Source organism: Theobroma cacao, chromosome 1 (assembly GCF_000208745.1).
Source record: "Theobroma cacao cultivar B97-61/B2 chromosome 1, Criollo_cocoa_genome_V2, whole genome shotgun sequence".
NCBI lineage: Eukaryota > Viridiplantae > Streptophyta > Magnoliopsida > Malvales > Malvaceae > Theobroma > Theobroma cacao.
The window spans coordinates 35160653-35175504 of NC_030850.1; the positions used below are offsets into that span (position 1 = coordinate 35160653).

General features: G+C 36.9%; 4 protein-coding genes across 4 annotated transcripts; 2 read left to right on the forward strand and 2 right to left on the reverse strand.

The window, feature by feature from the left end:
* LOC18614260 (probable carboxylesterase 9) lies at positions 409-1647 on the forward strand. Its single transcript, XM_007051934.2, has one exon. The coding sequence runs from the start codon at positions 593-595 to the stop codon at positions 1550-1552; it is 960 nt and encodes a 319-aa protein (XP_007051996.2). The 5' UTR covers positions 409-592; the 3' UTR covers positions 1553-1647.
* Positions 2056-3326, reverse strand: LOC18614261 (probable carboxylesterase 8). Its single transcript, XM_018114300.1, has one exon. The coding sequence runs from the start codon at positions 3296-3298 to the stop codon at positions 2171-2173; it is 1128 nt and encodes a 375-aa protein (XP_017969789.1). The 5' UTR covers positions 3299-3326; the 3' UTR covers positions 2056-2170.
* LOC18614262 (receptor-like serine/threonine-protein kinase At2g45590) lies at positions 6875-9598 on the reverse strand. The gene has a single exon (XM_018114381.1). The coding sequence runs from the start codon at positions 9202-9204 to the stop codon at positions 7246-7248; it is 1959 nt and encodes a 652-aa protein (XP_017969870.1). The 5' UTR covers positions 9205-9598; the 3' UTR covers positions 6875-7245.
* On the forward strand, positions 13199-14242 carry LOC18614263 (cucumber peeling cupredoxin). Its single transcript, XM_018115007.1, has 2 exons — positions 13199-13545; positions 13659-14242. Exons 1-2 carry the CDS (start codon positions 13308-13310, stop codon positions 14099-14101), a joined length of 681 nt encoding a protein of 226 aa, XP_017970496.1. The 5' UTR covers positions 13199-13307; the 3' UTR covers positions 14102-14242.

Consider the following 14852-nt stretch of genomic DNA (forward strand, 5'->3'; position numbering starts at 1 on the left):
TTTGTTGGATCGGCCTAACAAACCCCAAAGCCCATTTAGATTGCGGGCTGCCAGAGCCTCTAATACAGTCATTGAATGATAATAATGTTTGATAATTAGGTTGTCTAATAAAATTATTATTCATAATATATAGATGTAGAAAAATTGAATTTTTTTCAGAAAATTGATATTTTTAATTAATGTATAAATGACGGTCTTTAAATTTAAAATACAAATTTAAAGAGACATATATTAAAAAATTAAGTGCAGTCTAAATTTCAAAAATTAAAAAAAATCTAAAAAATAATCCACAATTAAAAATCTCAAAACTCAGAAATCAAGACCCTTTAATAACAGGGCTAAATGTCACTATTTGCTATATATGTTAGATGGAAATAGTCAACAACTATATGATGGCCTCAAGGAAACCTCATACGAAGGCTCCAGAACAGTTCCACAGATCCAGTAATCCAGGTGTTTCGGGAACTCAGTTATCTCAAATTTCCAACAACGAGAATTGAAGCCTTCGAATTGGTCATATGTCAGGTAAAACTACTGCGCTTTAACCATCTTCTCCTGATCTACACCCCAAATTCTGACCATAACCATAACCATGTCGAGATTCGACCCATACCAGCACCTGGGTATCCGTCCCAACCCTGACGGTACGCTCACTCGCCTAAGCAACTTCCCCAACACCGAGGCCAACCGGGCGGTAATTCCAGGTCTCCCAACTGTCTCCAAAGATGTCACGATCAACGATGAAACAAAGGTCTGGGCACGCATTTTCCTCCCCGCCAAACTGCCCTCTAACGACAACACAGTGGCACGACTCCCCATCCTAATGTACTTCCACGGCGGCGGCTTCATCTTCTACAGCGCTGCCAATGTCTTAACTCATCAAGCTTGCTCTGCCCTTTCCAGCGAAATACCTGCCGTTGTTATATCAGTCGATCATCGCCTCGCCCCTGAGCAAAAGCTCCCTGCACAATACGAAGATGCGGTTGACACGATCCTCTGGGTGAAGAAACAGGTTCTCGACCCAAATGGAGAACAATGGGTTAGAGATTACGGAGATTTTGCAAGATGTTACCTCGGTGGACGTGGCAGCGGTGGCAATATTGCGTTCCACGCTGCTTTAAGAGCTCTAAACAATGATATAAAGCCTTTGAAGATTAATGGTATATTTTTGAACCAACCAATGTTTGGTGGGAAGCAAAGATTGCCATCGGAATTAAAATATGCAACGGATCAGGTGATACCATTGCCTGTACTTGATCTACTGTGGGAGTTTGCGTTGCCTAAGGGAACCGACCGTGACCATCGATTTTGCAACCCGACGGAGGATGTACCGTATATGAGTAAGGTCAGTTCAATAATAAGGAGGTGTTTGGTAATCGGATTCAGTATAGATCCAATGTTTGATAGGATCCAAGCATTAGTGGGAACGTTGGTGAAGTATGGGGTTCAAGTTGAAGCACAGTTTGATGAACAGGGGTTCCGTGACGTCGATCTTGTGGATTTTCGAAGATCTCAGGCCCTTTTGAACATTATTCAGGAATTTATCATTTGAAATTACAAGTTTGTATTAGTTTTCTAAGTCTCTCTATGGGATTGAAATTCAAGCAAAGATTTGTAATGCAGAGAGAGCTCGTCAAGTTGGTCCAACGTTTCTATAGTTCTGGTTCAGATCGATGCTTGAGAAACGTGATTCTGGGAAACATCGGAAGGTAAAGACTTAGGTTGTCAGAATGTAATTCACTTAATCACTTCTAATGGATGTTCCCATTTTTGGGAAGAAAGCTGAATTCATTTGGGAACATCCATCTGATTTCAATATCTCATCCGACCCTTTTCTGTAATGCTTTTTTGCTGACAATTGCCCTCATGTTGGTTTTCAAAGCTGTTATACTAATCTTAAGTTCCTGAGCTATGTTTGACAATCTAGTTTTTTTTTTTTTTTTGCTTTTGATTGGAAGTAAAGGAGTTATTTTGTATTTCTTGTTTACTTTTGGAGATATCCTGCCATTACTTTCTGCAATTTTAATTAGAATATTTTGATAAAAACAAAAGTAATAACACCAATAATAATAAATACTAACACCCAATTTAACTATAATCAACAATAATTATCATTTGAAAATTTTGTAGCAACGGTGCTAGTAATAGTTGTGTTGGCAGAGTGGCAGCTTCACAGGGTTGAGTTGGCAGTAGCCACGTTAACAATCTGACATGAAGCGTTGACAAATTCCTTAATGCTCTTAAGCAGAGATTGAGCCTTCAACGGATCGAAAATTTCTATCCCATGGCAACCTCCTTCAGCGAATTCCGCCACCACCTCCACCCCACGCGCCTCCATCATTTTCACCAACTCCCTCTGCTTGTCAACTAGCGGATCCCCTCCATGCCCTGTCACCAAGCACCTTGGCAGCCGTCCAATCTTCTCCTTATGGGACCCATCAGCAGCCATTGGATTGCAATACTCATGATCACGGTCAGTGCCCTTTGGCAAAGCCAAGGACCACATCAGATCATTAGCTGGCAAAGGCAAAATCCGATCGTTGATGGATCTCTTCTCTGATTCAGTCCTTTCGACCCCACTGAAGTATGGCTGATTCATTATCAGCCCTATGATTTTCACAGGTGAGATATCGACGTTGAGTGCACGTAAACCTGCATGGTAAACCATATTGCCACCTGCACTACCGCCCATCAAAAAACACTTGGAGAAATCTACGTACTCTTTTAACCATGGATCACAGCCGTTGGTATCCACCGCCTGGTCCCGGACCCACATAATCGTCTCCATGGCATCGTCGTATGCTGCTGGAAGGCGATGTTCCGGTGCAAGACGGTATTCGAGGGAGATGACTACAGCTGGGAGCTTAGCTGCCTTGATACTGCATGCCTCGTGAAAAGGACGGGAAGTAGCACTGAAAAGGACAAAGCCGCCGCCATGAAAGGCTATTATAAGAGGGAGCTTATCATTAGTGCTTGGTGGGGGATCAGTTGGAGGCCTGTAAACACGAATGAAGGTTTCGTTGTTGGGGTTCAGAGGGATATCCTTAAAGGGAGATAGTTGGGATGTGTTGGAATCGGTGGTTCCTTCTGTTACTGAAACCGAAGGGAATTGGGCGAGTCGAGTGAGTGACCCGTCTGGGTTTTGCACAATTTTGAGGAACTTGTAGGGATCCATGGACGATGGTGCAGTAGAGGATTGATCTGTCATGGGTTTGAGATGGAGATCAAAAGAGATGATTGCTTGAATGGGTGCAGAGAAGATGGTAGAAGAAACGTTTGTGGTGGAAATAGATAGCATGAATAAATGCTGGTGGGGGAATTATAAAATAATGGTGCATAAAGTGCTTTGAACTATTCCTACTTGTTTTTGTTGGCTAGTCATGTGCATTTACTCTTTGTTCAGAGTTTTAAATGTGGGTCTGATGCAGAGGCGGAGGGGAGGGGGGACTAGTGGGTCCCCGCTCCCCCTCCCCCCACCTAAATTTTTTATAACATATTTTTATTTTCTTAAAATTATATAATTCAATTTTTACAAAATTTTTAAAATTTTTTTAACATATTTTTATATTTTTAAAATTTTATAATTTCACACTTACAATAAATTTTTATTTGGTGAGATACCCACAACAATTAATCAATAATTAATTTTAATAAAATTAAAATTAAATTTATTATTAAAAAAATTATTTCTAAACTTCACTTCTCCAAAACTTCTTTATCACCTTTTGATTTTTTTCTTTTTACAAAATACTGAAACAAAAAAAATCATTTTTTTACACTTTTTTACTTACCAATGTTCTCTATACAAAAGTCTCTAATCAGCAAATTAATTTTCATATCATGATGATAATTGATAAGTTTGGTTTATTGACTTATTTTATTTTTAATATTTTTTAATATTTTATTTTTATTTATTATTTTTATTATTAAATTATTTATAATTATATTAATTAAATTTTAAATAAATTATTAAAATTAATTTTTTAATAATTTTTAGAATTTATTTATAAAATTTTTATATGAATTTTTTTTTCATTTAAGTTATTTTATTTTTTTATTAAATATTAAATTTATAATCTAACTGTTTTATAGATATTATTTTTTACTTTTCACGTCAAATGAATAATTTTAACTTTATCACTGGTCCATCACTGGTCTGATGGGTCTCATTCAAACTGATACAGATGGTTTTGGTTGCCATCAAAGATATTAAATCGGGCAGTTAATTTCCAGTACCCTCGATCATTGCATGGATGGCAACTCTAGAACAAGTTGCCCACACCGCATGCAAAGGCTAAATATGTCTGGTCCACAGTTAATTTTAATTAAGGGTTATATATTTGGTCGCATAAACAGCCTACTTGCTTTGAACCGGAGATCAGATCATCCATTGTTCTCTTGTCTCCACTCAAAGGAATTCTTCAGACCTCACAGATGAAGAAAACAGCTGACAGGATTAGGTATGAGCCCTCGAAAGGAAAAAAAATGTCTCTTCACATCTCTTTTTACAGGGTTGATTAATATTCTATAGAAAATTTGATCCCCCTTGCTTGGAGGCAGGGGCGGAGCGTCTCATTGCATGGTCTCTTAAAATTTTTAAAATTTTTTATATTATATATATTGATAAATCTTTTAAAATATTTTTTATTGAATAATTAATATAAATAAATAATGAAATAACTTTATCATGGACGCTACAGTTTTCTAAAAATTTTAAAATTTTTTATTTATCATATATTCTTCCAATCATTTGATGAAATTAAAATTAGTTAGTATATTGCTAGTTATTATATAAAATTTACCTAATATGCTAAGTTTGTCAAATTTAAAAAATAAAAATGAATCTATTAACTTAAACTAATTAAGTCTTAACATAAATTTAATCCTATTATAACATATTATATTTTAACAATCTAGCTCAATAACTTATCATAATATATTATATCTCAACAATTCAACTTAATAACTTAATCTACTAATTAGTAATTTAAAAAGTAAATAAAAAATAAAAGAACTTTCTCAAAAAACATCCATTTAGTGTTTGTGAACCCGACTTGAGAATAAATGGGTTAAAAGGTGAAGGTCCCATTTGTGCCTGATTGGGCAAAAACCCAAGTCGGCAAGCCTGGTTTAATCAGTGCATAGATCAGAATAAGAAGACACCTAGCTCCAGGTCTAGGGGTTTACTAAAGCTCCAATGGGTTTCCCTACATTTCATGATTTCCACAATTATGAATATTTATTTTTTAAATTTATATGGTACATCAAATATAAATCTTAATAATAATGTTGTACAATTATATCATCAAATTATTATGATGCACCAAAAATAGTTAATTGCACTCTTTGGTACATAATTGAAACCAAAGGAGTCAACATTCTTAGTACTTTTTGGTAGGCTTTATCTTAATTTAATCCAGAACATGTAGCTCCTTTATTGTTCTTAATCATCTGCTCTGTTTCACATTGAATTTGATCTTAACGGTAATAAGCTGCGAAGAAACTTTCTGTCTCAGATAGCTTTCATATGAGCAAATTTTCTCACAGTAGGAAGGAGCCCAATACTAAGGACAAGGACAGCGAATTCACAATCAACATGTTGTTCAAATAGCAAAGAGACCTCCGGAATCTCTCCAACTCTTGCCAAATTATGTTAGAAAACTCAGAGCAAAGGCACGAGCACCTGAGAGTTGAGAATCCTTTGTGATGAGACAAATTCTGGATATTCTGACATTGGCATAACCTTTTAAGTACTATTAACAGTAAGAATCTTCTGAGTGTTGTTCATGGTAAGCAAATTTTAGAGTGTTCATTCCACTTTACATGATAACACCGAAAATAAGAACACCAATGTCCCATACAAGTGAGAAATGTGATGCTTAAGTCATCTAGAAACTAGAAACGCTTGCATATCCCCCACTGCAGCTGCTTTCACTGTGCAGAATCATATTCATTTCAGCAAAAGCAAAAAGCATCAGAATATTTCCACCTCAAAGACATCACCATAATTACTTCCTACTACAATTCTTAGTCCCTCTTGATATTCCAAAGCTGTGCCTTCTAGAACATCCGATATTCCAAAGGCACAGAAAAAGCAGAACTCAAACTACTCTTCCAGCTACTTCTTCCCTACTTTCTTCTCTCCTGCTAAAAGGAACAAGTCTACTTTCATTTTCAGAATATTTTCCTTTTCCTCACCAAGAGCTATCTAATGTGTTAACACACACAGCCTCAGTAAACAGTTAACCCTGACAGAACTTAAAAATGCAAGAACCATGTAATGGTTGGAAATGCAGGCACAAAAAACTTCATTATTGTCTACCATGCTAATGGAAGCAGTTTTGCCTGCGATTGATAATTTGGGGACTTGAACAATAATAAAGATCATTAAGAGACTAACACTAAAATTTTGAAATAGTGTTTCAAGCAAGGATCGGAGAAATGGATAATATTAGGCGGTGAAGGCTGGAGATAATAAGGAAGTCATCATTGGAGGTGAATCATATTGAGAGGAGAATTTGATTCTCGTGTTAGTCAATCCTAATCGAAGCTGGAATGCTTTGAAAGGATTGACTTCCACTTTGTGTATTTCTGTGTTTGTGTGTTTGAATTGCATATCTGATATCCATACGGCTGACTGTGTAGTCATTATGCATAATAAAAGACTGGGACCAAGAGTTGTACCCTGCTACTGAATTTCATGATCCTTGGAACAAATATCGTCTACTTTCTGAAAGGTAGAAGACAAACGAAAAGGGATATATCCTCTGGGCCCTATGGGTCCAAAAGTAAGGAAAAAGAAAAAGTGCTTGTCTGAAATCACTTAATTAAAACTTCAGGAACAGAGCAAATATATATATATATTTTTAAATCTAATTAAGGTAACAAAGTCATCTCCTTCCAAAAAGTGAAAAAGCAACATACATGTAGCTTTACATTTACCGTTAATCCTGGGATTCCTAAAACTCAACAACTAGCGGACTAATGGTAGCAAAGGTCAAGTGGGGTGGGGTTCATCCTAAAATCCTAAGTCATAGCTGTTGATAAGTATTCGTTTAAGCAAGCACCTTAAAAAAGGAAAAACATTGAAAAAGGAAACAAGCAAAAGTAAACTCATTTATGAGATGTAAGCAACTTTTTTTCTCCATTTTTGCAACTATTTCTACATAATCCAGTAGTAACGAAATGACCTACAACAGGTACACACTCTACAGTTAAATCAAAATGCTATCAAAGATCCAACACTCACCGACCCTTCTTCCGGGACTTAAACAGGAAATTGGACGGCGGCGAAGGCGAAAATTCGAAAGGCAATTGTGGTGGCTCAGCCTCACCAGAAAGCATCTCTACAATCTCTTTCATAGTAGGCCGCTTGCTTGGTGATCTTTGCAAACAGAGCAATGCAATGGTAATACAAAGCAATGCTTGATCCTTATCCAGTGAATGAATGGAGGGATCAACAAGTTCCAAGAGCCTCCCATTATAAGCCAGTTGCCTTGCCCAAGATATCAAATTTGCCCTCTCAAATTCAGACATTGGCGAGGCCGTCACTTGAAGAGGTCTACGGCCAGATATTATAACCAAAACCAATACCCCAAAGCTATAAACATCGCATTTCTCTGAAAGCAAACCGCCGCCACCATACTCAGGCGCAATATAACAGACCGTTCCTCTCATACTCGGCGTACTACTAATCCCACCGCTCTTTGGTATATCCCCACTTGCCCAATCTTGGCTATTTCTTCTCCCAATTTTGAATTCACCACTAAATCCATCTAACCACCAATCAATGCTGCCTCTGCTACTCTTCTTCTTCTTTTTCCTTTCTATCATTTCTTCATCTCTTTGCCACCAGAATTCTCCATTGCTACTCGAACTAGGTTCTCTTTTCTTCTTTTTCTTCTTCTTAGTTAGCTCTTCACAAAATTCTTCTTTCCACCACTCTCTCGGCTTCCTATTCCGCTCCTTCCTCCGAATCTTTTCCTTCTTTTGCTCGACATTCGAACTCGAAACCTTACTATCATTAATATTATCAACTGAGCTTGGAGAAGCAAGCCATTCATTTTTGGGTCTTTCTTTTTTGATCTCATTCCCAATCCATTCCATTACATAGTCTTTAATTCTCCCTGATTCAGACCCACCTCCAGGATCCTGCTTCCACCACCAATCTCTTCTCGAACTACCCTTTTTATTACTAACCAAATCCCTCCCACTTTCCACACTAACCTTATCAAAGAACCCTTCAGACAAAACACTCCCTTTCTCCACTGCCATCTCCGGTGACACGGCCGGCGACGCCTCCGAATCCAAAACTCTAAGCACATAGCTCTCTGGTGACCTATCAGCAACCGTCAAACTCGCCCCTTCTTCAAACCCAGTCAACACACTCTCTGTTTCTTCTAAAATCGATCCGTTATCGTCTCCAACAACATCTTTTTTCCTCAAACCTTCACCTTCTTCCAGCCCTTCAATTAGATCCTCTGTTTTCAATCTAGCAAGCCCAAAATCACCAATCTTGGCCTTGAATTCCACATCCAAAAGAATATTACTTGGCTTAATATCTCCATGAATAACCGGCGGATCACAAAAATGATGGAGATACTCAAGCCCTTTAGCCACATCATTTATAACACAAAATCTTTTTCTCCACCCCATCAGCTCTTCACATTTTCTATCCAAAAGCGCGTCTTGCACGCTCCGATTTTCCATTAATTCGTAAACCAGGACGAACCTTCTTCTTCTGGAATCTGAAGAGAACCCAATGAGAGGAACAATGTGGGGAGAATCCAAGGCGCGTGATAGAGAGAGTTCGTTGTGGAACTCACGCTCTCCTTGTAACGAATCTGTTGAGTTCATAACCTTGATTGCGAGTGGTTGAGGTGAGCTAGGGAGAGTTCCTTTGTAAACAGAGCCGAATCCGCCGTGTCCCAACCGGTTGGAAGGGGAGAACGATGAGGTGGCGCGGCGAAGGAGGGAGTATGAGAAGCGACGGCAGTGACGATGGCTTGGAGATTCCGATGGAGCTGTGCGGTTGCGATAGAGCTTCCGGTAGATGAAGATGATTAAGACAATTAAAAGGATTATAGTTATGGTTATGGTCCCAGCTAGAAGTGGAGGGAGGAGGTGGAAGTTTTTGTGGAGGTGACGATGGTGGTGGGGCGGTGTCTCCACCGCAATTTCTGGTGGTGAAAACCGTGATGGCATGATTGTAACTAAAAGAAGAAAACGAAAGCGAATTCTAGGATCTCATTTGCTTCCTTTTCTTAACCGGTTTGGAAGAAGAGTTCCCAGCTACTAAGTGAGAGTACTAGAAGAATTGTTTTCTTTCTAATTTTACTCCTTTTTTTCTATTTTTCCAGCATAAAGAGGGAGAGAGTGGGGGAGGTTTTTATGATGGAGATTGTAACGTTGACGTGTCGGAATGTGGTTGGAGGGTCACGAATTTATTTGTGACCGTTGGGTGAAATGGATTTCATAGTGATAACTGATGAGATGGTGATGGGGTTGGTTTTCGATTGTGGGTTTGAGACAATTGTGGAAAAGACACGCGCCACTGTGATGAACATGGGACGATTGAGGAGGGTCACGTGGGATCGAGATCTACAAAAGAAGTTGTTGTCTTCTGTGAAGCCATTGATGGCGGGTTAAGGTAACGGAAACGAGCGACGCGCTTTTGGAGGTCGCGTGAGCTGGCTGGAGTCTTTTGTGTCCTGTTTGGCCTTTGTTGGTATTTGCTTGTTTTCTTCGGATTTTCAACCCTTTAATTATTATCTGTATGATTGTGCAGTTTAAACACAGTGTGCAGCAGAAGTTAGCACAGCCTAAGGCTTAACTGGGTTTGACCTATGGGCTAGTGTTTCTTTTGAATTTTAAAAAACCAATTAAATATATTTTTGAAAAGACTGAAATACCATGGTAGTACCATATCTTTATTACGTATATAAAATAAAAAAAATTATATTTACTACATTATAGGGATATACCAATTTTATACATTATTAATAAACTTAATGCATAATGTTTAAAATTCTCTAAACTATTTAAAAAATATTGAAATAAGGTTTTGTTCTTTTATTATATTTAATTAATTTTTTATCTTAAATTAAATAAATTTTTATGATTAACAATTTAATAGCATCCACTCATTTGACACATTATTTGATACATAATCTCTTTGTTTAAAGGATAAGATCGAATCTCCTTTCTTAATTAAATAAAAAATTTATTTATTATAATTATTTAAAATATTATCTATTATTTTTAAAATCAAGTGAAAAATAAAAAATATCATATATTTATATTATTATATTATATCATCATTTATTATGATATATTAATATATCATATGAATGTCATATGATATAAAAATAATAATTAATATTTTAATTAATAATAATTAATTAATTATTAATTATAAAATTTATTTAATTTAAAATAAAAATAAAAAATTTTATTAAATATAATAAAAATAAATATTTATTTAAATTTTTAAAATAATTCAAATATTTTTAATAAATAAATAAATATCATACATTAACATGCATCAAACAACTACATAATCAAATAAAGTTTTGAAAAAGAAGGGTATCTTAGTAATTTGGTGGTTAGTTTTTGACTTTTTATCACCTTGGTAAAGGAATCTAACCGTACAAAATCATAAAAAAACGAAAACGATGTTTACAGCTTATGAGAGAGGAAGAGGTCAGAAATAAAACAAAGTGAAATAGTTGTAAGAGACTGAGATCATGTGAGTCCCACTTGCCACACTCTTTCTCTTATGATTTATTTGTGGTCTAAACAACAAAGTCTTCTAGCCCACGCCTGTCGGGGGATGGCTCGGTGCAGCTCAGCGCTGACCCCCGTGAGCGGTATTTCCCAGGCCGCCGTGGGCGCGATGATGGTCTTCAAACAATGTGCTTTGCTTAATTAAACTAATCTTGGTCTTACCCCAAAACCCAACGATTAATTTATTCATAATTAGCACTAATAAAATTTTGTGTTTGAACGTGATAGTATTCCCTCAGAGATTGCGTTGGATACGAAGCATTTGATTGTAACTACGTTTTTTTTGGTATGAGAAAAGTTGTGGAGTCAGATCGTTGATGACAAAGGTTGGAGTCAGATCTTTTAAGACAGCTAAAAGAGGCGTTGTTTTTCTTCACGGATTTGATTCCGTCGGGACGGACCAGAACAATTTCTTGGGTTGGAACAAGATCACGAGACCGTGCTGCAAGACAATGCCAACCCTGTATTCTATTGTATTTTTTTAACTATACATAATACAATACAGGATATGACGAATGATGAGCCACAGCAGCAGCTGGACTCATGTTTAATAAAATGGACCAGTGCAGTCTCCAGCTGCATCTTTGTTAATAATGCTTCTACGATGACTGGAAGAAAAAGATATGGCTGTGCTCGAAATTGCAAAGAAATCTGTTGGCACATCCTTCAGCAAATCACTATGTTGGATGCAAGACACTCAAGTAGCAGAAAGAAGCAAGGTAAATTCCAGGATTGAACTGAAATTATTACTTGCTGGAACCACTTCATCCGCTCGACAGGGAAATTCCCCATGGAGAAATTGATATTAGCGAACCAACAGGGTTGGGAATCAATATACGAGGAACTTCGTATAATATTTAGCATTGTTGGAATTAAAGTGGAATTGCTGAGGCCACGCCCAGAAGTCCAACTCCAGCACTAGTTCCAGTTCCAGCTCCAGCACAAGCCCAAGCCCACCTCCAGGACAGATACCAGTAAAAATCATTTACTATCCCTGTTATAACTTGCGGCTTTTCGTCTGGTTTAAGCTCTAATTCACTGCATAACAAAAGGAGTGATACTCATCACACATCCCAGAAACAATATAAAAGCATGTGTTAAGAATATTCCATGATTTATATTGCCAAATCTGTTCGAGGGAAAACACATTGCAGATTTATGGATAAGAACAAAAGTAGAAATAATACTAATCATAGGGAATTTAATCCAAACCATCCTGATATTAAAAGTGGTTGACAAGTTTTTGAGTCAATGCCCATTTCCATGTCATAAAAATCACGAAAACTTTCCTAATGGCCAAAAGCTCGGTGCATTAGAATCCCCTACCCCGATTACCTTGGAGAATAAGGACTGTGTATGGCCATTTCATCCCTTAAGGATTCCTCCGATCCTTGCTTCCATCGGATATCACTGGTCTGCCTCCTCCGGCGACCAATGATATTGTTGATGCTCTAGCGAAAATCAATGTAGACAAAACTGAAGATTTGCTTATTGTGTTTAACTGATGGTGCACACATCATTATGGGACTGGATAAACGAACAACTGTAATCTCAGATTACAGTTCTGGGTTGGCTCAGATTTATTGTTGGATGCATGGCTCTGGAAACCAGTAAAAGCTGGTGCGTAAGGCATTAAGGGAGTTCAAGTACAGTTAACTGAGCTTTCTAAGTTAGAAACCTGGGTACATTGCCCGAGTGATTGAGATAGCTTCAGGAGTGTTGTTTTCAAGCCACAGGGTTGACCATGCATCGCTGCTTCAAGATATGTGGCAGTTTGTTATGGCCAATGGGCTATTGACTACACTGTGTAATGCCCAGACTTGGTGTTTAATGTATTTTTGACCTCGTATCAGTAAAATACATGATACTTAAAAAAAAAAACAGAGAGAATTGATTAAAGTTTTGAAAAAATTTTACTTATTTTGTAAATTATTTTTGTTATAAAATAAAACTATACAAAAATATAACAAGAAGATCATAGTAAAATGATTAAAAAACGTCATTTCAAAATAATAATTTCACACGAATTATACTTTTGGGTGCCTATCGAAATCAAATTTTTGGTTTTTACAAAAATTTATTGTTCTTGTATTAAAATAAACTTATTTAGTTTTTATTTTTAAAATATAAAATAAAAAGAAGCAGAAATAATAATGAAATAAAGTAGACACTAATGAATACTATTTAACATTTTAATAGATAAATTATAGTAATGAAATACATGTTAATGTAACATTTTTGTTACTCAGTGACTATTCTAAGTGTTTCAATTGCGTTCATTAGTCAATTTAAAATTCAATCTTCCTTTCCCACAAAATTTCAGCAAATGAACAAAAAGCGTAAGAAAAAATAATGGAAAAACCAGAAAGAAAATTTTGAACATAAAGAATGAATAAGGAGGGAGAGAACCTGATAAAAGGAAACAGCGGGACCATTTGCGGGTCCCATCTCACGCGCACTATATTCTCATTACCTTTTACCGCTTTCCTTCTATTAAAATTTATAACCCCATACCTCGATCTATGATTAATCCGATCAGACGCGTACATTCAAATTCAACGGGGCTCATGGCTTCAGACACCAAACTGAATCTAACGGTGATCGCCCTCCTCATCACCACCGTTGCCGCTGCAACCGGATACACTAACCACACTGTCGGCGGTGACGCCGGCTGGTTCTTCGATTCCAACACTAATAAATCCGCCGTTGATTACTCGTCTTGGGCTGCTAATCGAACTTTCAATCTTGGTGACTATCTCGGTACGCCCATTAACTTTAATTTCCTTTTCTTTTTCTGGTACAACGTATTGTAGTAGAACCCTTTTGATTCTTTTTTCTCATTCATCTTTTATCTTCTTTAAATTTTTACATAGTATTTAGGACTAGTACAAATCAGACGGTGATCCAGACCTACAATGAGACGACGTACCAGAGCTGCACGATGGACGATGCTTCAGATACTGATACCTTCCAGTACAACGGAGGCAACACAGACTTCGATCAATTGTTGACCATCACAGTGCCGTTGACCATTGAAGGCACAAACTACTACTTCTCCGACGCCGACGATGGTGTCCAGTGCCAGCGTGGCATGGCATTCGAGATCCTCGTCAATCACGGCATCGGGTTGCCCCCCAGCCTCAACCAGCCGCCCCCTCCGCCATACGTCGAGCCGCCTGGAGCTGACTCGGCCCAGTCTCCACCTGTCACTATTTCTGGTGTATCGCCGTCGTTGAATAACGGTGCGGTGGGGGTCGGCGCAGGAATAATGCTGTGTTCGCTTCTCTTTGCAGTTGCAGGAATGTTGATGTTCTAAAGTGTTAATTTGGCACGGTCGTCGGCCGGCCAAGATTTATTCCGACGTGTTTGAGGTTTAGGGAAATATTTATCCATATACTTTGTTCCTTTTGTTGATTGATAATTTTGAAACAGCAATGAATCATATACCTTTGCTAAATATTTGATTTTTCAAATTCCATAATTTTGAATAAAAACAACATTTTTTAGGCACAAAGCACAAAGACAAAATTAGTTGGCATTGAAAGGATTAAATCCCACTACTTATATTTAAGTGGTGGATTAATATGGTTAGTCATATCTTTTCCCTTACTTAACGGTTTAGGCACAGTTTTAATTTTTGTGTGGCTTTGCAGGCACTTTTTGTTCATACCTTTTTTTGAGTGGGGTTGACGAAAACCGTTACGCAATCAATTCATTATATATGTCTTTTATAATTTTAATTTTTTTAACTAATATCATTTTTTTTCTCGATTAACTATTTTTAAATAAGTTTGGTTTTCAAATTACTTTTAAACGTAAACAAATAGTCTAACTTTTGAATAAAAAATATTTTTGATAATTTTATTCAAAAAATAAAGATGTAAATATTTTAGGAATATAAGATATAGATAAAGATTATTAGTATTATTATTGGGACACACCTTATACGATATTAGGAGGACACTACCGTAAATTTTCAAGTGGCTTTCTACGTATCTTGAAAATCCCTTTACATTACTATGGGGAGAGTCTTTTCTATTTAGTGCTAAAGCAGACTTTAAGTTAGT

Coding starts and splice junctions, on each gene's coding strand:
- LOC18614260 (XM_007051934.2), top strand. CDS start 593: ATGTCGAGATTCGACCCATACCAGCACCTGGGTATCCGTCCCAACCCT.
- LOC18614261 (XM_018114300.1), bottom strand. CDS start 3,298: ATGCTATCTATTTCCACCACAAACGTTTCTTCTACCATCTTCTCTGCA.
- LOC18614262 (XM_018114381.1), bottom strand. CDS start 9,204: ATGCCATCACGGTTTTCACCACCAGAAATTGCGGTGGAGACACCGCCC.
- LOC18614263 (XM_018115007.1), top strand. CDS start 13,308: ATGATTAATCCGATCAGACGCGTACATTCAAATTCAACGGGGCTCATG. Junction 13,546..13,658: donor CAATCTTGGTGACTATCTCG/GTACGCCCATTA, acceptor ATTTTTACATAG/TATTTAGGACTAGTACAAAT.